At 39.3% G+C, this 26,094-nt stretch overlaps 1 protein-coding gene across 3 annotated transcripts in view; it reads right to left on the bottom strand.

The window, feature by feature from the left end:
• Positions 1 to 26,094, bottom strand: part of wwp2 (WW domain containing E3 ubiquitin protein ligase 2) — a 59,551-nt gene that overhangs the window by 13,528 nt on the left and 19,929 nt on the right. The window contains exons 7-11 of one of the 3 annotated variants that reach the window (XM_051692040.1): positions 25,297 to 25,448; positions 22,898 to 23,087; positions 22,705 to 22,794; positions 22,141 to 22,315; positions 1,923 to 1,977 (exon numbers count right to left, since the gene is read on the bottom strand). In XM_051692040.1, coding sequence (XP_051548000.1) covers positions 1,923 to 1,977; positions 22,141 to 22,315; positions 22,705 to 22,794; positions 22,898 to 23,087; positions 25,297 to 25,448 — 662 coding nt within the window. Of the gene's footprint in view, positions 1 to 1,922; positions 1,978 to 2,146; positions 2,254 to 22,140; positions 22,316 to 22,704; positions 22,795 to 22,897; positions 23,088 to 25,296; positions 25,449 to 26,094 lie in introns of those variants that run through there. The other 2 variants (XM_051692041.1, XM_051692043.1) reach the window with 2 other exon arrangements.

The following is a 26,094-nucleotide window of genomic DNA, read 5'->3' as shown; positions in this document are numbered from 1 at the left end:
ACTGTTATTTTATGTTTTAACATGTAATGTAGTATTATCTTCCTTTGATCTACCAACAGGCTGACGTGGAAGAGAGTGTAAAATGTGCCAGTGTTGATTGAAAACTGTCATGTTGGTGTGGCATCTCACTAGTACATGCTCCAAAATACATTCCTACAATTCACTGCATTTTTTTTTGACTGGGTTTAACTGAGCATAGACAAAGAGAGTGAGAAAAAAAGTATAAACGCTGAGACACAGGGAACAACCTGAATGAACGAAAATGCAAAAAAAGACGAGAAAATCTGCTGGCTTTTGAGAAACTCCTGTTTCTCAAAAAAACATTCATTTGTCGTGGGTAAGCAGTGTGGTTGTGTGTCTGGTCCCCCTCACCCCCTCAGTCTCTATACTGAGCGTGCGGTTGAGCTCTCTCTGTCTCACATCTTGTTCTCATTAAGAGTCGCTTGTGCAGCACACAGTAGCCCTCACATTACGCCGTTCAACGCTGCTCTCTTCTGCTGCTTCCTCATTAACCCTCTCGCCTCCACCTCACCATTACAGCTCTCTTTCTTCATGTTATATTCCTGCTCTTCATCCGTTTCAACACAACGTTAAAAGTTGACTCATACAAAAATGCACAACTTTTACTCCCATAGATAAAAATAACCAAATCAACAAACGAGGAAAAAACGTTACAAAAATTGAACTATCATCACTCGTTGTTTTCTATATTATGGGAGTGAAAGTAGTACCTTTTCATATGAGCCAAATCACACTATATGTTACGAGTTCGCTATTGTCTCAGTTGTCATGAGACTTTGAAGAAACCAAATAGTTACTAACTCTATGCACTGAAGAGTTCAAATGGGGCATTTTAAATGGCAAGTCATTGAAACTAAATGGCAAGTTTTGTACTAAAACAACATTTCATGATCTCAATATCAGTGCATGCGAGAGGGGATAAGATCAGGTGAATATTAATCTCGTAGAGCTCTAGGAATCTGGTTAAATTAATTCAAGAGATTATTCCCCAAATTCTCCAATGACACAGTTTCTGGATTTTTTTTGTTTGTTTGTTTGTTTTTACAATTATACGAATACATATTGTTTTCCTAAACAGTGATGTAATGGCATTGTTGGGTGTTATGTTTAGAGATAAATCAATAAAACAATGTGTCAAAAGAGTTTGTACATTACAGTAATATTACAGTTGGTAAGGGTGCTCTTAGACAAGCACCAAAAAGGAGTGCTTTAAATCCCCTTATCGGTGGGTAAAATCACTGTAACATGGACTTAAGAGGCTTTTATTGCCATTGCTTTCATAAAATGGCAACAACACTATGAAACAATATTCAATAAAAAGTTGTATTAATTATTAATAATAATCAAGAAAAATAAACAATACTTTCGGCAATGAATATAGTTCATTATTATAACTGTTGGCTATTTGTGATTGCCAAGCAACAAGCATTAATATAAAACGTGTGCATTTATAGTCATTTTATAACTGCTTGAACGCGGCTCATCTAATCAGAATGTTGAGTCATAACTATCCGTTTTAAGGACTCACGACCAAATCAAAGTAGAAAAGTGTGAAAATCGGTATAAAATATTGGTCAAACCCATCATCGGTCTGTCTCTTCCACAAGTTAACGTCAAACTCAAAGTGATCTAATGAGATACACCTCACCTTTAATGCCCTAAAAAGGCAAAATGCAGAAGTTGCACACTGTCAAAATTGAGTTAGAACTGAAATCTGGTCTCTTAGACTTTGATCTGCCCTGTGACCGACAGGTTTGGCTCAATTACGCTACGGTTCTGTGTAAAAGGAATGAAAAACAACAAAATCCACACTATTGAAGTCTCTTTCCTCGGTTGCAGTGTTGCCGTAGTTACAGCGTTTTGCTTTTGTAGGGCAGTGTAGATAAAGTGTGATGACTTACCCCAGCCTGGAGGAAGAGCGCCCAGCGGATCATTCTCAACTGCAACTCCAGACGACTGCGAGAGAGAAACAGACCTCAGTTAGTACACATTTCACTTCTATCTAACTCACTTTCTATCTGACCTTGGGCACAACACTCTTCAAAGCAGAACCCACACAATTAAACTACCAAACCAAACAACAGCAGGACCAGAAAAATGACAGCTGCCGTGGTCATCTACCTACAGCAGCAACGCAGTAAACCCTGCGGAATAGCGTGCTGATTTCCAGAAAGGTTTCTGGAAGGTGTTGAACCCAGCAGATCAGGGAGTTTGTGTCCAAGAGACTGACGGAGGTGTTCAAATGCCTCGCCAGCACCGTCCAAATACTACATGCATGCTACGGCAGAAAAAGACACACACACAGTGCCACACACACACATGCAGTGTTCCAATGATCTCACTGGCTGTTGGAAAGCCCCACCCAGTCTCCATCCGACCCCACCCACGCCCCCGTGCTCTTCGAGCGGGGCTGTGAAAGTAAGCAGGGAGGCGTGATGTCTGAGCATATTGAAGTGAACATTCATGGGACGCCCAGCATCTCCCACCCTCCAACCCCCAACAAAAGCACCTTTATTCACCCGCCGCCACCACTGCAGTTTACTCTGCGCACACATGTGTGTGTGTGTGCTGCATGGAAATGTATTTGTACACCAAAAACATCCACCCAGTATGTGCTTTTAGATGGTTATGATTATAAATTAAAAAGACAAACACACTCTGTTGGCATCATTGTGAATTTATACACTGAATGTCATAGAAAAGTCTTTATAGTGGACACTTAACTGAAAATGTAACTAAAAATCTGCTCTATTGTAAGATAACATTACAATAGAATATAAAGGCCTAAACATCAAACCCAAGAGTTTAAAAGAACTTATATATATACATTTATATATATGCACGTGTACAGTAGTAGTAGTACTAGCTACATATGATGCGTTTCTTCAACTTCAGGCACTTTTATGTCATTTTTGTCAATTTTCTGAAAGTCATGAAAATTCCCACTAGGGATTATACAGTTTCAATATTAACCATGATTAAAAATGTTAACGTTAATTTAACCATAAGAATTTAGAATCTACAGTCTAAACCCACAATAATCTTACAGTTATGACTCCAAGCACTCTGGTTACATTCATTCTGTGCCCAGGATGGAGATCTCTTGTTATATAACTCCAATTTATTTGTTTTGTATTTATCAGTTTTCCTATTGTAGGGCTGCGCTTAGTGTCCACTTATCCCTAAGAAATATGATCACTAACACGTATAGTGCTGTTGCATTATATGAAAATTTGCAAATAATCGTAAAACCGGTAAAAACTCACATCCTTAAATCTCCAATGCAGTGTCGCGTCCAGCACATGTCAAATTCTGTTTTGTGTTTCATAGAATTCTGTGCTGGAAATGATGCTGATGGAAATGACATTTTTAATGTTTTTGAAAGAAAATGGCCGACTCTATTGTTTAGCTACGGCTAATTTATATCTAATAATGTATATAATTTATATGCATAGCTAACATTTTATATCATATAAACACTAAATTAAATATGTTCACACACATTATTTGGCAAAATTACAGCTTGATTGGAAATGACATCCAATAAAAATCTTCTGCTCACAAGTGATATTTCCTTTGATCTTTCTTTGTTTCATCTCAAGCACACTCTTCACTCACACTTTTGTCCACTTGGTTAACAAGTACACTAACTTTTGAAAAACTTCAACAGGGGCAAAATTGTCTGGTGTAGTGAAATGATGCCACAACTGTGGGATAGTCTTTTTTTCTAAAATATTCAAAAGGTTTCTGCTTGTTTCACTGTTTTTTAGATTATTCTTTTTTTTAAACATGTAACAATTAGTATTTGTATAATTTTATAATTAATTTTATTAGTTCAATTTTAAAAGTCTGGGTCTGGGAAAAGGCTAAAACAGTAAAATCTATACACATTTGATCTTTGAAAAGTACCAAAAATAAATAACGAAGGCCTGGTAAAAAAAAAGTTTTAAACTTGAAATTTCATTTTAATAAAAATCAAGCCCTGGTTTGACAGAGGTGTTCAAACGCCTCGCCAGCACCCTCCAAACTAATGCTGAATGTCTTGAATATTGTGCCATCTTTCCAATGGACCTCTACCCCTTCATTACATTCAAACATTTAAACGCCTACAAGTTCCTATTGCAGCCAAGCACTCTGACTAAGCAAATTTAAAACTGGACTCCATCGTTTTGTTCTTTTTCCAGCACGTCATTATATTATGATGTTTGTGATCAGGCATATCCGATATTACGCATGTGCATTTAAGAATTATTACCCTCTGTGCCTTTGTTGGGCTAAAGTTGGTCAAAAATGAGGTGTGTAAGAAATGAGTGTGCGTGTATGCCCCACCCTCAGCAGTGCTTATGACTAAAAAAGGTAGAAAAAAATGAAAGAAAAGCATGACATCATCTTCACTCCCTCCACACGGCCATTACAGTCAAACCAACACTCACAGAAACAGAGAGAGAGAGAGAGAGAGAGAGAGGGCGAAAGAGCAAAGACATTAAAAAAAGAAGAGAAACAAAAGAGTTTCTTCAACTATGGGGACTTTTGGCAAAGTGGACTTTTAGAAAAGAAACTCAAAAACACACACTTTCACACTCTAATGTTGAGCTGGTGACATATGAAAAAAAATCACGATATATTCACAAAGACTTTTCTGGAAAATTACTCCATATCCATATAACTGACAGCATCAAAAACAGACTTTTCTTTGTCTTAAAGACAACAAAACACTAACTTTTATGTCCACAAACATATCTGAAATGTTATGGTTTGGTTTGTCAGAATGGACGCATTTGAGAACAAGAGTGAGAGTATTTTATTTGAGCTGAACGGCGGAAGTGGCGGTTAATGATACGTACGTCTCTCAGGAGAGGCTAATGAGCTGCAATTACTACACAAAAGCCCAGTGTGCCACGAGCAGCGGTGAGAGTGAGAGACGGCTGTGTTGCGTCAATGCCAGCTTGCTGTGTTTTCAAACACTTCTGTAGCAGAACGCAAAAACGTGTAATGTTGGAATCAGGTGACACTTTTGAGACTCATGTGAGAATGAAAGTGAAGGACTCTTCAGTGAGAACAACCGCTGGAAACTATCATCCAAACTCCATGACATGATCATTAATGTTTCTGATGTTAGCCATAAACTTTACACACAACTACAGCTGAAAATGTAGTTACAAGCTAAATATGGAAGCACGAACATGTGGTAAAGATAAAAATGAACACTTTACAATAAGGTTGTATACACCTTGCGATAGTTAACATGACCTAATAATGAACAAAACTTTTACATAAATATTGCTTAATGTTCATTTCTACATATACAAACCCATTTTCAACAGTTACACACATCACCATTAGATGCATTATGAACTAACATTAACTAACGAACATCAACCAAGATTAATAAATGCTGTAAAAAATGCCATTGTAAGTTCATGATGCCTAATGCATTATCTAATGTTAACATGTAGAACCTTAAAGTGTTATGAAGACACTTTTTTTTTTTATTCTGAGTAAACTGAATATACTGAAAATAGTTAGACATTAATTAGTGTTTTGTAGCTAAGGTAAGCATTACTAATTTGGCCTTTGCTATCGCTCATACTTGGTGTTGGTTATTCGAACAAACCCCTGCCCTTAAGTACTGTATATTTATTCATAATTTTTGTCTTTAGACGAAAATGTCTTTTCAATTTAGTCTATATTTCATCATGTCATATTCGTACATTTACTCTATTAATTGTAGTAGACAAAAATAATACATTGTGCAAAAATGACAAAAACATGTATCAAACTGTAACAGACCAAATACAAAAATAAATAAAAATGTAAACATGAATCAAACATATTAAAGATTAATATGCTTAACATGTAAGATTAAAAAACATTAGAAAACTGTCCTGAAAACCGCAACTCCTAAAATACCATATTTTCTGGAAATAGTCACACCAGAATATAAGCCGCACCTGGTCAAAATCATGTTGTTGAAAGAAAAAAAACACACACAGATAAAGCCTACCGCACACCACACAACTCAATCTCGTTTCATTTGTTGTTCTGAGTCGGCGACTCATCATAGATCACACAAATGATGGTCGTGTAGTAGGGGTGGGCGATAAACTGGTAGAAATTTGTCAACCGGTAAACATTTTGGATTATCGTCTCGATCATGGTAATGCAAAATTTCCACACGAGAAATGTGTACAGCACATTACACACATGCATTACTCTGTCGGATAAATGGAAGAGATGAGAGGAGATGCAGATGAGAGGAGATTATGAAGGAAAAAGTGCGTTCTCCATGGTGTGGAATTGGTTTGGCTGTAGAAAACGCGATACCCAGCAGAAAACGGCTATTTGCAAGGTTTGTACATTGCATATGTAGATATATCCATGTGTGCTTATATATATCAGTGGACAGGGCTTCACGTGAGACTGATAAAAATAATGAAATGCAGTTTTTCACTGACAGCCGCACTTGTCATTAGATGAAAAGCTTTTCTAGAACGCAAGAAAATGTCACTGAATCCGCTTCTGTGGCATGAAATTTCGCTTGAATGACCATCAAAGCAAATTCAATGACATTCATCCCGCGCTTCAAACATTCCTCCCATCCAAACACGCACAGCTGTGTTTAGTGCGAGTGTTGCACGGATGCGCAATCTGAAACACACAAGTGTGCATGAGTCTTGAAGTCATCCAATTCCTGTCATTAGTGCTCTAGTGACAGAAAAAGTGCAGATCACACCGTTACTCATTTTGGTTTCTCTCGATATCAAGTGAGTTTTTAAAATACACATCAAAACCATTCTAAAATTCTGTTCAAATGATGTTTGATATCAGGAAACAAACCATCCATACCATATTTTCCTTCAGATATTTTACATTTTCTATATATAGATTACTAAAAACATTAAGAGCCTAATTGTGTTTTATTTACGGATACTTTTTTAATGTTATTTTACTTTTTGCATTGCTTTGAGAAGATGTAAAGTTTCTTGAGGAAAGTTATAACAATAATCATAATACCAAAAACCATTATAATAATAATAAGAAAAAGAAAATTAGTGCACATCATCAGACTGAAATGTGTCATTTTTTTTTTACTTTGACTATGTTTGTCAAGTTCAAAATAAATAAAAAATTATATAAGATGAAGTTTTCATTTATAAAGTATTTAATTCACTGACTGGATTACTCAAAATTACACATTGCTACATATATCATACAATTGTATTGATTTTTCAGAAAAATGAAACTATATCGTGATATATATAGTTATCATGATATAAAATTACTCATATCATGATACAGAATTTTGGTCATATTGCCCACTCCTATCGTGTAGTGTGCGCACTTCTGCCAATTGCCCAGACTAGTCACATACGCTACGACGGATTTCAAACCTGCTTGAAATCTGGGCGATGAGTCATCAGGTGTGCACACTGTCCTGACGAGTGAGAGACCGACAATTAGCAACAGCTAATAAAGTATAGAGTGCACAAACCCGCTGTCTCATCATACATCTCATTCATATGCCATTTTGTGCAAATCAGTGCAATAAACGGGTGCAAGCCCTTCTTTCATGTTGACTGTTGACATGTTAATTACAAATAAACTCTCCCGTTGCTATGTGCGTGACTTTTTGAATCAATTTCAGGATCGTTTTGGCCGATCCATTTGATCCGTTGCCTGTTTCTTGTGGAATTAAAAAGGAAATAACCGTCTGAGCTGAAAATTTAAAAAAGCGAGTACATGCACAAACACTTCACAGACCTGAGTGCCTGATATCAACATGCAGTGACACAGATGAGAAGCACACACATATGACAGTCAATACAGGAATTCAACTAAACAACTCAGACTTCTGCACTAAATGTTATGTTTGTGCTTAGATTAAATATTCACTCACCGAACACTTTATTAGTAACACCTGTACACCCATTTATTCATGCTATTATCTAATCCGTCCTTCTCTGTGGTCTCTCTGTGGTCATTAAAAATCCCAGGGCACTTCTTGTAAAAGAGTTGTCCTGGCCAAATTCCCCCCATTGGCCCTTCTAAATCATTACCTCCTAATAATCCTCATCCATTAATTTGCTGTATCACTCTACTCTCTCCTCTCCACCAATAGCTGGTGTGTGGTGAGCATACGGGCACACTATGGCTGCCGTTGCATCATCCAGGTGGATGCTGCACACTGGTGGTGGTTGAGTCAAGTCCCCTGTTAACTGTGTAAAGTGCTTCGAGTGTAGTGTCAGAAAAGCACTATATAAATGTAATGAATATATATATATATATATATATATATATATATATATATATATATATATATATATATAATTCATTCATTCATACATAATCAGCCAATCAAGTGGCAGCATAAAGTGTAATGCATAAAATCATGCAGATATGGGCAGGAGTTTCAGTTAATGTTCATATCAACCATCAGAATGGAGAAAAAACATTTGATCTCAGTGATTTCGACCATGGCATGATTGTTAGTGCCAGACTGGTTTGAGTATTTCTGTAACTGCTGATCTCCTGGGATTTGCACGCGCAACAGTCTCTAGAGTTTACTCAGAATGGTGCCAAAAACAAAAACATCCAGCAAGCTGCAGTTCTGTGGGTGAAAACGTTTTGTTAATGACAGAGGTCAGAGGAGAATGGCCAGACTGGTCCAAGCTGACAGGAAGGTGACAGTAAATGACCCAAATAACCAAATGTTACAACAGTGCTATGCAGAAAAGCATTTCTGAACATACAACACATTGAACATTGAGGCAGATGGGCTACAGCAGCAGAAGTCCCCTCCGGGTGAAACTACTGTCAGCTAAGAACAGGAAACTGAGGCTGCAGTGGGCACCACCAAAACTGGATAGTAGGCGATTGGAATAAACATCGCCTGGTCTGACGAATCTCGATTTATTCTGCGACATGCAGATGGTAGGGTCAGAATTTGGCGTAAACAACATGAATCCATGGATCCATCCTGCCTTGTGTCAACGGTTCAGGCTGGAAGTGGTGGTGTAATAGTGTGGGGAATATTTTCCTGGCACACACTTAATACTAATTGAGCATAGTTTAAATGCCACAGCCATTCTGCGGACCATGTGCATACCTTTATGACCACAGTTTACCCATCTTTTAATGCAAACATGGGCAATTTATGGCCCATGAGCCGCATACGGCCCGCCACATGGTTTAATCTGGCCCGTGGCTCATTTGTCCTAAAAGTGTTTTTTCATTGGATATTTCAGTTATCTTGCATTGGGACCTAATGTGCCTTCACAAATGTTTAACATGCTCAGGGTTGCCAGATATGAGATGCAAACCCCACAATCAGATATTTATACTTGCGCAAATTGGAAATATTCCACCTAGTGTTACACTTATTTTGTGTAATCTGGCAACCACGCTCTTTCTAGCTCTCGATTTCCCCTTTGAACAAACTTTGTGATCTCTAGCAATATTCTGCTCAATGAAAATTGTGATACGGCCACTCAGTAGCCGGCAAACCTTCTCAGTGTTGAACTTTAATAAAATAAAACATAGATCTCGGCATCATTGACACAAGCAAAAGCAAGCGAGAGAATATGTATTTTTTATTTGTGCAATTTAGAAATTTTGAAGTTCCTCACACCTGTATTTTAATCTAACTCTTGCAGTTATCATTTATCATAGTCATAGTGTTTTATTAGTTGTGTGCTGAATGGAAAGCCAAAACATTGGCAGACAAACTACTGATGAGACCCGCATCATGACACTTTCAACACGTAAACGGGTAATGTTTTGAGAATAAAAAATGTGAATTGGCCCGATTTGCAACAAACATTAAAAGTTCTATAATTTTTTTAAACAGATCCCTGATGTAGAGAGTATTCAATTGAATAATAAATTACAAGGGAAGTAGAGATGGTCAAATAAATAATTTATAATTATGCTCAGCCTTTATTCGTTTTTTTTTTTTAATGCCTGATAGAAAAATATGCCTATCTACCTTTGTAGAGCAATACAATACTTTAATTTAGGCAATTGCAGAATAGTCCCATTAATCACATATACACTTCAGAAAATAACTATTTCTGGGCTTAAAAGATACAAGAACCAAATCAATGCAGAGCATTGTATCTCAAAAGGAGTACAATGTGACCCCCTATGCACTACTTAAAGCCCAATGTACCAAAATAGTTGCCCACATCTGTTCTAATGGCTACTTCCAGCAGGATAACAGGCCATGCCTCAAAGCACACGTCATCTCAAACTAGTTCCAGAAACATGACAATGAGTTCAGTGTACTCCAATGCCCTCCACAGTCCAGATCTCCCCTAGCACCAGATCTCAACCCAATTGAGCACCTTTAGGATGTGGTGGAACGGGACATTCGAAGCATGAATGTACAGCCGACAAATCTGCAGCAACTGCGTAATGTGGTCATGTCAGTGTGAAGCAGAATCTCTAAAGAATGTTTCCAGCACCTTGTTGAATCCATGCTACAAAGAATTCAGGCCATTCTGGGGGCAAAGGGGGGTCCTAATCAGTATTAGAGAGGTGTACCTAATAAAGTGGTCACAGAGTGCAAGTATAATTAAGAGAAACGGTACGTAGGTTAACAGTACTTTTCTTCTTCTTTTACTTTTTGCACTTTATTATCATGCAGTAATACACTGACGTAATGACTGATGCATGTCATCATGAAATCAGAGACTCTACCCTCGAAATACAACACAAGTGGTCAAAAGAGACAACCAGGTCTCCTTGTTATCGGATCACCCAAAATGCATCTCCACACCTGGTGTAAACAGGGCTTCAGTCAGAGATGAATGGTCATGTAGTTGAGATACCCAGTCGTGTAGTGTGCGCACCACCACGACCAAAAACAAAAGACTGCAAGTAGTTAAGTGTGCTTGCTCTGACTGCAAGTCGGGTTGTAAGCGCTTCACTTAATGCCTCCTACACACTACACGACTTTCAAAGACATCGGATTGTGGTACTGTTCATATTACACAACTGTCTGTCTTGTCATGGAAGTTGTAGGGTTTTCAAATTACATGAGGAATCGGCGACAGGGATGAACACATTACAAAACATTTCACTATTGATGAATCCCCGACAACTCTGCCTGGACACCAAATTACGTTTCACAACAGAGTACACGCGAAAAGTGATACGAGAATTACACAAGAAAGAAAACAAATGCATGATCATATGTTATGCATTTCAGAATATGATGTGTATGTTTTTAATCGGCTTTACAAAATGTGTAAAGGCATCATATATTTTATTGGTTACAATATAAAATAGAACCTCCTACAGAAAAATCTACCTATTTGCTTACCTGACTGTCCAAGAGAATTAGCAATTCTTCTCTTTCTCCACCCAGTTGTGGTACAGTTCAGAGGAAACATCAAATAGGCACTGGTGCTCCTGCCAATATTCCACAAATTTTTCCTCCATTTCTTTGGTCCAATGAGACTTTCTTGATATCGCAGCCATGCTAGTTTATGTTCTGTTGCAGGTACATCAGGACTCCTCCCACCCATTTCTTGCTCTCTCATTGGCTGTAGGTCAACGCTGCAGTTGTATTCAGTCAAAACACATTTCAGATTGTGCGATTTGGAATCGCAGACAGGTCCAGATATTTAACATTATAGATAGCTCGCTGAGATCAGTGACGCTTCTCTCAGATCGCGTCTTTGATAATTCATACATTGCGTTCGTCGCTCAAGGGAGCGAGCTCCGATTTGCCTATGATTTCTGGCTTTTGCCGGCGATCTCCACAAAACTGACGACGAGTGAAATTCGGCCCTAAAATCGTGTAGTGTAAACTCAGCATAAGTCGCACTGACAGAGATTGCATGCGGCAGGCACTAGGACCCAGAAGCAGCTGCCCGAACTCCCTTCGGCCGCTCAACACGTCAAGATACACTCCGTCAAGATTACCTCAGGATCTACGCATCTTATCACGCAGTATTTGGCCTTGTTTTAATCGGGAGCACTTGCATTAAGTAAGAGTAAAAACAAAATCATATTCTGTTTATGTTTCATGAATAAAACTCGACAAATAAGCCACATCTGTTTAAAACATAAGTAACTCTATGCTGTATACAAATAAACAGATTTTCCTGTTGAATTTTATTCATTATTGTTAGCAACAGTCTATTTATTGATATTTTTAATATTTGCAACCCTCTTTGCCATTTACTAATTATCCATTTAACGGAGTGAATGTTTTTACTACAAGTATGATGAAACTTTTCAGAGTTTGTTAGAACAACATTATGATGGGACAGAATATTTAAACTGGTTGCATACTCCGTAGTATAGGCTACTTGAAAACGCTACTACCATCTCTATGACTGATGTTTGCATCTGTCTGTGTGTAAGCTTATGTGGTTGGTATGCAGCGTGTTTGACTGGCCAACATAAATTACACATAAATTATGTAAAATAAAAATGATTCACTGTCTTCACTGTCAGATAATGGTAGTGATCTCTGGGAGCGAGTCATGTTGCATCAAGCCACTTGCTTGTGGCTTAAATTGGCCATTAAACCATCTTGTTCTTTAATTAACACAACATCTTCTCTCCAAAATCTGCAGATCTCAGCATTCAAAGCTCATGATGGCAGTTTTTCAATTCATTCCAAAATGTACCCTGACGTAGCTTTACAAGCGTACCAAAAGACTATTATCTTATGAAAGAGAGCAACATCTGGTGCAGCCTAGTTTCTAATCTTTATTTTTTTTCTACCTTGTCTGTCAAAACACCTGGTATAAATAATACAGATTACTGGCTGTGCATTAGTAGTAAATAAATGTAACAATATTAATATAATTTTTCAGCATGTGAAAGATTTGTTTGATTTGTGAAACCATGCACTGAGGCACCTAGGGTTAATGCTTTACATATGCACAAAATAAATAAATAAATAAAACCTGTTGTGTGTCAGGAAACATAATGACAGTATTGAGAGCACTGTACAAACAGTAGAGTGACTATGGAAAAGGTATTATGTAACAGTTGTTGGCAGGTTTGCCAATGATGCATTCTGCCTCCTCAACTCTAAGACTGTAAGGTGGTCAAAGTTCTTACAGTCAACAGTGTGTTCAAATGTGCAGCAATATGCTGATAATTATGAAAAAGCAACTTATAAAAAAAAACATTGTAAGAAACCCGATTTTACATTTATTGGATTATTCTCTGCATTTATACGTCAAAATGTAACCAGGCATGCACTAGGGGTTACACAGCTACTGTTTTTAATAGTCGACTAGCCTAATCCTTTAGTCGAGTCTAATTCGACCAGTCATGACGTCATCCCCTCCGCTCATCCCTTCCACGGGCGGGGCAGAAATTCCACTCTCCTACCCACTGAATTCTGCAGTACACAATAGATAGATATGCGTTCGCTACAATGTGATGGGTTTTAGCTAGTTATATGAACTATCTAATGTCATCAGACATTAGATAGCCAGCTGGGCTATGCCTGGGGTCCTACAGGTTGCCACGGAAATGCACATATGTAGTTTGAAACCTGAGCAGAAATTATGAACGGTCTGATCATTGTTTTATATGTGAGCAGATTGGATGGAACAAAAATCAACCATTATGTTATCTCCATGTAAGCACCTTTTTATTAGAAATGTGCAACAAAAGTTAGGCATTCGTCGAAATGTAACATATCTAAAAGTTAATATAAGTGTCTAAACATATTTTTGGTTAGCCTGGACTACCTGTAGCTTGTACAGATGATTATGGGTGGACACGGAATACGCATGTTGGATGGGGATGCATTCAGTCATGTCATCGTACTCCAACGGCTGAAGCTACAGAGGTTAGTTCACTCTCCGTCTCTTTAGCGGATGTAACCCGATCCTTCCGACGGGTGAATATCCGCAAAGCCGCGGGTCCAGACGGCATTCCGGGCCGCGTCATCAGAGCGTGCGCGAACCAGCTGGCTGGTGTTTTTACGGACATTTTCAACCTTTCCCTCTCTTTGTCTGTAGTCCCCACATGCTTTAAAACATCCACCATTGTGCCTGTTCCAAAACAATCGAAAATAACTTGTTTAAATGACTGGCGTCCTGTTGCTCTGACCCCCATCATCAGCAAATGTTTTGAGAGACTAATCAGAGATTACATCTGCTCTGTATTACCACTCAATCTTGACCCGCTGCAGTTTGCTTACCGCAACAACCGCTCCACTGATGATGCCATTGCATCTACAATACACACTGCTCTCTCCCACCTGGAAAAAAAGAACACTTATGTGAGAATGCTGTTTGTAGACTACAGCTCAGCATTCAACACCATAGTGCCCTCCAAGCTAGATGAGAAACTCCGGGCTCTGGGCTTAAACAGCTCGCTGTGCAGCTGGATCCTGGACTTCCTGTCAAGCAGACGCCAGGTGGTTAGAATAGGCAGCAACATCTCCTCATCACAGACCCTCAACACTGGAGCCCCGCAGGGCTGTGTTCTCAGCCCACTACTGTATTCCCTGTACACACATGACTGTGTGGCAACACATAACTCCAATGCCATCATTAAGTTTGCTGATGACACGACGGTGGTAGGTCTGATCACTGACAATGATGAAACAGCCTACAGAGAGGAGGTGCACACTCTGACACACTGGTGTCAGGAGCACAACCTCTCCCTCAACGTCAGTAAGACAAAGGAGCTTGTGGTGGACTTCAGAAGAAAAGACAGAGACAGTCCCATCACCATCAATGGAGCACCAGTGGAGAGAGTCAGCAGCTTCAAGTTCCTGGGTGTCCACATCACATGGTCCATCCACACTGAAGTCGTTGTAAAGAAGGCTCATCAGCGCCTCTTCTTCCTGAGACGGCTGAGGAAGTTTGGAATGAACCGCCACATCCTCACACGGTTCTACACCTGCACTGTAGAGAGCATCCTGACTGGCTGTATCTCCGCCTGGTACGGCAATAGCACTGCCCACAACCGCAAAGCACTGCAAAGGGTGGTGCGAACTGCCAAACACATCATCGGAGGTGAGCTTCCCTCCCTCCAGGAAATATATACAAGGCGGTGTGTGAAAAAAGCTCGGAGGATCATCAGAGACTCCAGCCACCCGAGCCATGGGCTGTTCTCACTGCTACCATCAGGTAGGCGGTATCGCAGCATCAGGACCCGCACCAGCCATCTCCATGACAGCTTCTTCCCCCAAGCAATCAGACTTCTGAACTCTTGATCTCCCACGATCAAAATACATCAGCCCTGCACTTTATTACTCTTTTATCTCACACCGGACTGTCATAAATTATATTACTGTCATTATAGTATGTCTCTCTTAACAACTGACTATCAACCGACAGCCTGAATGTCAATACAGTACAATACTGTACATTCTATATATATACTTTTTTTCATATATATTTTAATTTTTATTGAATAATGTGTATCTATATAGTATCTATATAGTAAAAAACAAAAAAATTGTATACTGTACAGTGTATGTTATTATTTGTATATTGTTGAGTGTAATTGTGTATAACAGATGTTTAAATTGTGTTGTGTTAATTTGATGTTTTAAGCTGTGTAATTATGTATAACAGATGTTTAAATTGTGTTGTGTTAATTTGATGTTTTAAGTTGAGTGTAATTATGTATAACAGATGTTTAAATTGTGTTGTGTTAATTTGATGTTTTAAGTCGAGTGTAATTATGTATAACAGATGTTTAAATTGCGTTGTGTTAATTTGACGTTATTGTAAATTGGTATATGTCTCATCACTGTCACGACTGCTATGTTGATCGGAACTGCACCCAAGAATTTCACACACCATTGCACTTGTGTATATGGCTGTGTGACAATAAAGTGATTTGATTTGATTTGATTTGATTTGAAAGAGCTTTTCTGTCGCCGAATTGTGTTCTTGAAGGAACAAACAGCAACAGGTCAGATGTCCGAGCACACAAAGTTGTGCTGATCATATTGAAAATCACTAACTAGCACCAGTGCCTGCCTTTTTAATGATTCCTCACAGCACTAGTATTTCTGTTATATTAGAAGGCCACTTCATCACTGCATCATCTTTATAAAAGTGCATTTAAGCCACTTCACTGTTTCAGAGCAGAGCTATCGGCCTGCACACCCGCTGGCAAGTTTCCCAAATGTAGGATGGCAGGAGAAGAGTAAAATACTGTACATTCATGAGTAAAGCGATAACTGATTAGACGATTCAGTAAAATTCATCAGGAAACTATAACCCAACACCTAACCCAAACAAATCAAGTACAGCTTTCCTCAATACGAATCTCAAGTCTTCCCTTGCCATCCTATGTTTCGGAAATCCACCACCCGCTGTTTTCCTACAGACACGTTTTGTAAATCACGTTGAAAGTGACTAGTCGACTACATTAGTTATTGTCGACTAGTCTATGCAACCCCTAGCATGAACAACCCTTGCGCACATTGGATAATCTGGTAAGAGCACTGACAAAGGTCTTTTAATGCAGAGCAAAATTGAAATAGGAAAACATTTTACATGTGTTGATTGGTTTTTACTTAACCCGTTATGTCCTTACCTTTTTAAAGGAAAATCATTTAAAGCATATGCATGACCTTACATACTGTCTGCTTATTAAGCATAATCATTGTAAAATTGTGCATGTAAACACACTCAGTATAAAAGAACTATAATTGTATGATTGTCAGGGTCATCATTGGTGCTAATCCCTTATTATCCAACGTCCTAGCTTAGAAACAAATGTTTCATGCAATCTCACAACAAGGCTTAATTGCAACTAACAGTAAACTTCATCATCACCAGCAATTTCACCATTATTTTCTCTTGTGCTAGTTGTATACTGACTTTTTTGTGAACATTCATAAGGGACTTTCAATTTTACACCAGCTCTAAAATTTCTAACACTATGCTTTAGCTCGACAAGTGGTGGATCACGAATTTAGTTGCTTGTGTTGTGTATGGGGACAGCAGGACGAAAACATCTTTGTCCACAAAAATAAGGGGAGTGCATGCCAGATTCCTGAGATGCAAGTTTGTTTGGAGTGTTGACATGCATGGCAAAATGCTTGCAAACTGATTGAGACTACTGAAGCGAGCCTGAAAAATACTGAAAGTGGGACATTTTTTTTGTTTTTTGTTTTTTTACAATTGCATGACAACGAATACAGCATGAATCTTGAAATGGAGATATACAAGCTCTGTTTCTAACCCGCAGCATATCAACTGCAGAGGACATTTTCTCCACCCCTCTGAACTTGTAAGAAATGAAACCAATGATGGTGCACGCCATGTGTAGAGTCATTGACATACAAGCAGCTTTCTCACAATAAACAGCTTTCTGGTGTTCATGGCTGGCAGAGTGATTTCTGAATGATGATTATGAGACGAAAGCTGAGAGGAGGTTAATATTCTGAAAACAAGGCCCTCACAAGATCTGTGACTTTGCTTTTAAATACAGAGCTTTGTGCTTAATACGGAAAGTAACATGCAAGCTGATGTAATATAAGAATTGGCTCTCTGATAGAACAAGATTTAGTCTGATTTGAATCTGGCCCAGGCTTTTGTCATTTCAAGGCCGGTCTGTCTTTCAGCTTGAGTGATTAAGCCTCTACAGATGATCCAATATACAGTCTGGTTTTTAACCAACCAAAGAGGGCCAAAGTCACACCGCTCTTGGTCTTACTCCACTGGCTAACAGTGGCAGCCCAAATTATATTCAAGGCTCTAACAATGGCATTCAGGACTGCCACTGGAATAGTGCTCCTACAGATCTATATTTCCTCCAGAACTCTGTGGTCTGTGAGTGAGTACAAAGTCACAATCCAGAACTTTAACTCTCTCTGATCCTCTGTGGTAGAACAAGCTTCCAACCTTCATACGATCTGAAGAGGCCATAACAACCTTCAAGAAAGAGCGGAGGACAAACCTCTTCAAGCACTTTCCTAAGCCATAACAAAAACCTTTTCTCTCATTCTCTCTTTTCTGCTCTCGCTTTTGTACTATTCAAGCTTACTCTTGAAACTCTGTATTGCTTTACTGTTGGCTCCTCTATGATAAACTGCTTGTGATGCTCCTCATTTGCAAGTCGTGTTGAATTAAGGCCGATTTATACTTCTGCGTGAACCTATGTTGTTGGCTCCGCATAGCTAAGGCGGTTACAGAGTAGCCTACGCTATAAATGATGTGCACCTCTTTAAAAATGTAACTGCGCGTCGCGTCAACGCAGACCACACCAGTCGTGCATTAGCCATTGATCTAATATGACAGCTGTTCTGTAAAGAACGTTAACCTATAACAGTTACGATTTAAAAAAAGAAAAGCTATAGGATAGAAAAATAGGCCTGTGATGTAGCCTATAATAAACCTAATGTATTCTAAACATGACATGCACACAGAATAAATATAATTGAAAATAGCCTTCTTAATCAGCAGATTTTAAAAATGGCATTCCTTGCCTAAAACAGTAATTTTCTAGACTACTTACTCAAACGCATACATTTTTTGATGAGCAAAATGAACATGTCCATATGGTCTGGTGAAAGACGGGACTTTACTCACCTGAGGTGACAATCCTGCACTTGAAAAAGCCCACTCAGTGGAAAAATAACTTACAAGCATGCACAGATTTAAAGAACATTCAAATGGGGGCCTGGGTCGTTCAGCGAGTATTGACGCTGACTACCACCCCTGGAGTCGTGAGTTCTAATCCGGGGTGTGCTGAGTGACTCCAGCCAGGTCTCCTAAGCAACCAAATTGGCCCGGTTGCTAGGGAGGGTAGAGTCACATGGGGTAACCTCCTCGTGGTTGCGATTAGTGGTTCTCGCTCTCAATGGGGCGCGTGGTAAGTTGTGCGTGGATCACAGAGAGTAGCATGAGCCTCCACATGCTGGGAGTGCACGCGAGCCACATGATAAGATGCGCGGATCAACTGTCTCAGAAGTGGAGGCAACTGAGACTTGTCCTCCGCACATGGACTGAGGTGAGTAACCATGCCACCACCCACTAAGTAGTGGGAATTGGGCATTCCAAATTGGGGAGAAAAAGGGGATAAAAAAAAAAAAAAAAAAAGAACACTCAAATGTGCAAACATCCGACTTTCAAGCCGTTTTGGAAATCCGCTTCCCACACCACCACCGAAGTGATTTCTATAGCTACTTTGCTGAGTTTTCTTGTCTAGCGAGAGGACATTTTCCTTTGCGCGCCGCGAGTGAGAGAGGGAAACACACACAGCCTGCGGTGAAATGAAACTTTGTATCTTCTGCAGATATCCTCTTTTTTAAATAATATTTGTATTATTAATTATATTTAAAATGTGTAACATTAATATGACAGTAATTTAAGTGCAGCCTCTGTAAAAATATAAAGCCAAACTTAAATGTGTAAAAATGTTTACAGGGAAAAATATTAACCGACGAGTAATTCCAGTTTAGATTAGTCGACAAATCTCGCACATCCCTAGCACTCATAGAACGACACAGACAAACCAACACAGAACTATAAATGCAAATGAACGCGTTGGCCACTACGCGGAGCCTACGCCGTAGGTTTGATGCAGAAGTATAAATCAGCCTTAAAAGTGACTGCTAATTGATTAAACGTAAATGTCAAAGCTGATTCTCCAAACAAAAACAAGAGAAGTCGGAAACAACTCATGGCTCCACTTTCCAGTCATGCCGGCACAAATGTCATGAAATCTGTGTCCAAATCCACCATAACCAGAACTGGTGATTTTTGCCCATCCTACTTCATGGCCGATACTTCTGTGTCATGGATGACACTAGTAGAACTCTTTAAATCCCAAGAACCCTTGTGGAACAAGCTTAAGCTCAGAAAAGAAAACCAAGTAGAGGGTAAAATGACCTGCTTGCCAAAGCTGAGATTCAGGCTGCTTTAATCATAACTGATGCAATCTGCATGGACAGAAAATACATTTTTCTTTCCATGTTTTGTGTGACAAAGTTCTCACTGTACCCCTCATATGGGATATGGATTTCCTCATAGCCTCTGGTCTCTTCCTGGACTTCAGAAAGGACATCTTACCCTCTCAAACTGATGGAGAAGACTGTAGTATGTAGAGTTGTCTTCTCTTGCCTGTCTATCTTTCCAGCTTTCCCTCTCACAGAAAATGTTCTTCTGAAACCTTCTCTTCTGTAGACTTCAAGTCCTTATTGGAAAATATTGTACTGTAATGTTGTTACAACAGATGAGGTCCAAGTATGAAAAAGGCCCTTCAGAGTGTCAGCAGGTCACTAATAATTAGATCAAAAGAGAAAGATATGACACAATGTCTCATTGGGCTTTACCGGTCATACGTGTTCCCCAAAAAGGTGGTACAAAGTTCTGTGTATTATTGTGGTCTGGATGCCAGGACACACTTGGATGGCTATCATATGCATCAAATTTATAGGACGGTGCTGTGATGTTCAGAATGTTGGATTTTAAAGGTGGGTACTGGGCAGGTTATTAGGTCCAGAGAGCATAGTCAAAACAGTTTGTGTAACCTGAGCTGGTATATGGGAGTTCCTTAGTCTCCTGTTTGGCCGTAAAAATGGCACTACATCTTTCTAAATGCTCATGGAGAATGTTTTTAAAAGACATATAGGAAAAAAGCTTTTTTGTGCACGTAGATGATGTTCCAAAATGTATGTGTATGTGAACTTCAAATATAAAAAAGAACACCATAATTATGTTGGGCAAGTTTCATCTCTGGAGTTCTGTTCAGGTTCATTCACCCTGAATTTGAAAAAGTGTAACAAGGTATTAAGACTTCCCAGTTCCACAATTTATTAAGAATGGGCAAGCCGGTACCATTACTTCACACCTGTTGTAGAACCCAGAAACATGGCAGGGATAGGGTCCCTTAGCATGTAACTCTTCCCAAAAAGACCATCTGATAGAGCTGTAGAGCTGTTTTCCTTGGGTGTGGCAAAAGTGTTATGAGGTTGTTCAGTTTAAAAAAAAAAAAAAAAAAACATTAGTCATTACAATTACTATGTTAAAATATTTGATTTTGAAACTTTGAAACTTTAAAATTACTGTCATTACTATTATTCTTTATTTGATAGGTAAGGAAAGGGAAACAGGGAACAACAGGGAGAAGGGGCAGAATTAGGTCTAAAAAGAACTTTGAGTTGAGATTCAAACCACCAGTAATGCTACTACACCATATGTCGGAGAACTGCCCATAAGGCTACGGCCCCAACTTAAGTATTAAAAAAAATTATAATAATAATAATGCTATAGACATCAATTGCATGGCAATTTTTAAGTACTTGCAAATACTTTTCAAAGTGATCAGGATTATTTCACCAGGCAGTTATCTGAATACCTAAAATGGGCAAAACAAATCCCATAGGGACCCAAGCCATATCTAGAGACCAGAATATCATATAGACCGGGGTGGGCTCTGGACTTGGGCCAGTGAGTAACCACCAAGCACTCAGAACACCCTAGCAACCACAAAGTAACATGCTAAAACCCCTCAGAACACCGCTGGCCCTTCTAGATGTTCAGATCATATTGAAAGAAGCGCACAAAAAGCTTCTTTATTAAGCTTTACATTATGCTTTTCATAAGTACATGATGGCTTGTAATACTTCAAGATAAGATTTGAATGATTTATGTCAGCATGCAGGGGGATACATGCTATTTACATAAAACATGTTATTTACTCAATATAAATATAATTGGGAGGGTGAGAGTGTTGCAACAGTGGGCTGAAGGGAAATGACTCTGTGAGGTGCTGTGTTTGGGAAAATGTGTTTACTTGTAAAAAGGTCTGTCAGTTGCCTTTTTTTACCGGAGCAGAGGTCTGTAAGGTGCTGTATTTATGGAGCAGAGGTCTGTAAGGTGCTGTATTTACGGAGCAGAGGTCTGTAAGGTGCTGTATTTATGGAGCAGAGGTCTGTAAGGTGCTGTATTTATGGAGCAGAGGTCTGTAAGGTGCTGTATTTATGGAGGAGAGGTCTGTAAGGTGCTGTATTTACGGAGCAGAGGTCTGTAAGGTGCTGTATTTATGGAGCAGAGGTCTGTAAGGTGCTGTTTTTATTAAATAGAAGTCTGTTAGATGCTGTGTTGACCTGGTAGAAGTCAGTTAGGTGATGTGTTTACTGAGCAGAGGTCAGCTAGATGCAGTGTTTACCTGGTAGAGGTATCTCTGGTTGAACTGTTGCATGGCTCCCTGTAGCTGACTGCGCTGTGACTGCCACTGCTCATAGTTACGCACAGACTCTTCGGTGGGACGCTGCCATGTGGTGGTTCTAGTGTTGTGATCCACATAGTAGAATCTACCACGCTGGTCCACACGCTTCTCCCAACTACAACAAGAGTAAGGGAGATTATGGATTAACACCCATCCAAATGACTGTATTGGTGGTTATGGTGGCCATGCACAAAAGTGAAATGTCAATGCACATTCTCTCTCTCTCTCTCTCTCTCTCACACACACACACACACACTAGCGTCTCAATTACACAATGTTCAATGCAAATTTCCTAGAGTGCTGATCCACTGATATTTTTATTGTTGTAGCATTCTTACTTGACTTGTATTCTTCACAATATTTTCTAGTAAATACCCCTTTACCTAAGCTGTACACCTCTTTGTAAAGACGCATGTGTTTAACCATGATTGTTAATGATCGACATTGACCTAGTCACTGCTTTTATAAACATGTCTGTGATTAGTTGAAATGACAGACACACACCCGGGTGGTAGGGGTCTCTCCCACGTGGTGGTCTTTGTGTTATGATCCACGTAGTAGACCCTTCCATGAGGCAGAACTCGCTGTTCCCAGCTGCACAGACAGGAGTCGAGCATGAAACTCTAAGATACGACATGTGATCGTGTTTAAATTCAAGTACCCACACGTAACTCAAGCCCTGCTCTCTGTGACATACCCAGCAGGCAGAGCATCAGTGGCGGGTGTGTCTGTAGTGGTCTGATCGCTGCTGGACAGGGTCTCTGTGGCTGGTGGCAAAGCAGAGCTGTCCGTGCCAGCCGGGGGGGTTGAGTTCAGAGATGGTGAGGATGGAGCTGCACGTGACAGTCGACCGCTGTCTACCCCATTAGCAGCTGTCTCACCTTTACCTGATACAAGATGAACAAAAAGTTCATAATAAAATATAAAAATAAAAAACAGTTATTAAGGTGCAAAAGAATGGGCAGAAATTCTACACATTTTCTGCTATATTCTTTATTGTCTGTACAAAAGGTAGCAGAGACTGCAGCTCTGAGTGTTTTTCCACAAGGTCTATTATTGTGGAATAATCTATTTCAAATAAACTGTAAAGAGCATATACAATCAAAGGAACTGGTTGGTTTGCTGCAGTCAGATGCCTCTTCCTGTCTTTAATGGGAGGTTATTGACCAGAATAAGCTGCAATATGGACCAGACTTTATACTGCGAGTCAAAAGTCTGGCTACGCAAGACCAGGGGTTGCATTAACCATCATTTACAGACTTTTTAAAACATTGACCAATTTAAATGTTTTTCCATTTGAACCATCTTTGTGTGAATGACAGTATATGCTTGCCAAATTTTCAATTTTCAGATCAGATGTTTTTTTTCCTTTAAAAAGCAGCATGTAAGTTTAAGACTTGTTTTAGCGCAGCGGCTGATTGACAGGTAGAACTCACATGTTTCACGCTAGAACTCCTTGGTTTCACTAGACTCTTGCTTGGGGGAGTCAAATATCTATATCCAATTTATTGTTTGTAATGTACTGTTGCGGAATGCGGCTCTTGTAATTTCCTGTCATGCGAATCAGTTTGTCATATGTCTGCTTGGATGTATGTTAACTGTTGCACTGTAGCTTACTGAGTGAACCTTATTTTGTTTTGTTCATTGCTCTGCAACGTGTATAAATGACAGTAAACCAAGAAATGGAGGATTCTCATGAAACTTGCCAAGAAAATGTCCTGGTCATATTTAATCCCAAATCAATACAAAGTAAATATGAAATTATATTTTGCGTAAAGAAAATGAAGCCTACATGAGGGACTATAAAGATATTTTGCATTGTGACATTATTTTCAAAACATTTTATCACTATTATTCTCTCACATCTTCCGTACAAAACTTCGGCACCTAACTCGTCCCACAACGTTTGTCGTACACCCTTGAATGAGGTGTCAAATCGACTTATCAGCTTATTGAGGAGAGGTATCCTATGACTTTTCTAAGCGATCAGGGGTACGATGTAACCCCTGGGGGGCAAAAAAACTGCCCCAAAAAATCCCATTGACTATACTGACATGAAATTTGACAAATCATATCTCCGGATCAGAATGTTCTAGAGACTTCAGGGTTGGCTTGTTTTACTTTGTTTAGCAAAAATATCTTTGAATAACACCTTGGAAACTACTTAGCCATGCCCTAGCAACCATTTAGAACACCCTAGCAACAAACCCCATTGACTTCCATTCAAAATGGCATAGAGAGATATCTTTGGATCAGAATGTCGGAGACTTCAGGTTTGGCTTATTTCTCTTTGCTTGGCAAGCAGTCTTTAAGTATCCCCTTAGAAACTACTTAGCCATGCCCTGACAACCATTTAGAGCACCCTAGCAACCATCCGCATTGACTTCCATTCAAAATGGCTCAGTGTGATATCTTCAGGTCAGAATGTCATAGAGACTTCAGGATTGGGTCCTTTGACTCAGACTAAGCTAGCAAGCAGCTTTTTCAGTATCACCCTGGCAACTGCCTAGCAAACAGATGTGTTCACCATAGCAACTGTACTGCAAAGCCCTTATCTCTACAACAGATGAGTTATTTTGTCTCGGGCTAGCAAGTAGCCTTTAAGTGTCACATTGGCAACTGCCTAGCCACGCCCTAGCAACCATGCATTTTACCTTAGCAACCATATAGAAACATGCTGCAGCCATTTCTCTACCTTAGAACATCATACAGTCGTATGGGTGGGCTCGTTTTACTTGGGGCAGTATACTGAGGCCCTTGGTGATGATTTTTGCCATGGCTAGCAATACTCACATTTTATTCAGGAAATGTACCTATCTAGTTACTTTTGATTTTGGAGTAAAAGAGAACCAGGACATTTTATTGACAGGTTTCCTGAGGATCACAAAATGCTGTGAAAGTTTCATTCATTGTTATTTTATGTGAACTAATGTGTTAACTAATGTTAACAAATACAACCATACTGTGAAGTGTTACCATGTCTAAAGCTACAGAAGGCAGCTAGTGTACTGCAAAAACAAAACAATGTGTGTTGTAATCACAATCAACAGTAGCCTGACTTGGGTTAGTGAATTCTTAAGTGTGTGTGTGTCTGACCAGTGTTACTGGGGCTGCTGTTGGCCGTCTTTGTGCTGTGGCGGTGTGTGGAGTCTACAGGTTCTCCGTTCAGTTCTCCATTAGTGAGAGCAGTTCCTCTGACGTCAGCTGGAGAACCTCCTCGGGAACCTGCTGACGAGTGACCTACACTGCTGAACACAAACACAAGAGAGGTCATATGAGTGATCTGGTGAACACACATACTGTACAAACACGTCATATCAGTGTGACTTTATACAGGTCAGTTATTTCTCAGTCACACACAAATATACTAAAATATCCTTAAACTGTGTTTCTATCAAAGGAAGAGTTTACCTAAAAATATAAATTCTCTCATCAATTACTCACCCTCATGCCATCCCAGATGTGTAGGGCTTTCTTTCATCAGCAGAACACAAATTATGATTTTTAGAAGAATATTTCAGCTCTGTAGGTCCATTCAATTCAAGTGAATGGTGATCAGACCTTTGTAGCTCAGAAAATCACATCAGGACACAGAAGTAATCCATAAGACTCAAGTGTTTTAATCCATGTCTTTGGAAGTGATATGCTAGGTGTGGGTGAGAAAAGATAAATGTATGTCCTTTTTTTACTCTAAATCTCCACTTTCACTTTCAGATGTAAAAGTGAAAGTGGAGATTTAGAGTAACAAAATCTGGTTGTGGGTTTCTCACCCACAACTTTCATATCACATCTGAAGACATGGATTTAACCACTGGGGTCTTATGGATTACTTTTATGTTTCCTTTATTGATTGTTGGAGCTACAAAGGTCTGATCACCATTCACTTGAATTGTA

This window comes from Myxocyprinus asiaticus, chromosome 48, assembly GCF_019703515.2.
Source record: "Myxocyprinus asiaticus isolate MX2 ecotype Aquarium Trade chromosome 48, UBuf_Myxa_2, whole genome shotgun sequence".
In the NCBI taxonomy this organism is placed as follows: domain Eukaryota; kingdom Metazoa; phylum Chordata; class Actinopteri; order Cypriniformes; family Catostomidae; genus Myxocyprinus; species Myxocyprinus asiaticus.
The sequence above is the reverse complement of the archived record's forward strand: the minus strand, read 5'-3'. Positions and strand labels throughout refer to the sequence as shown.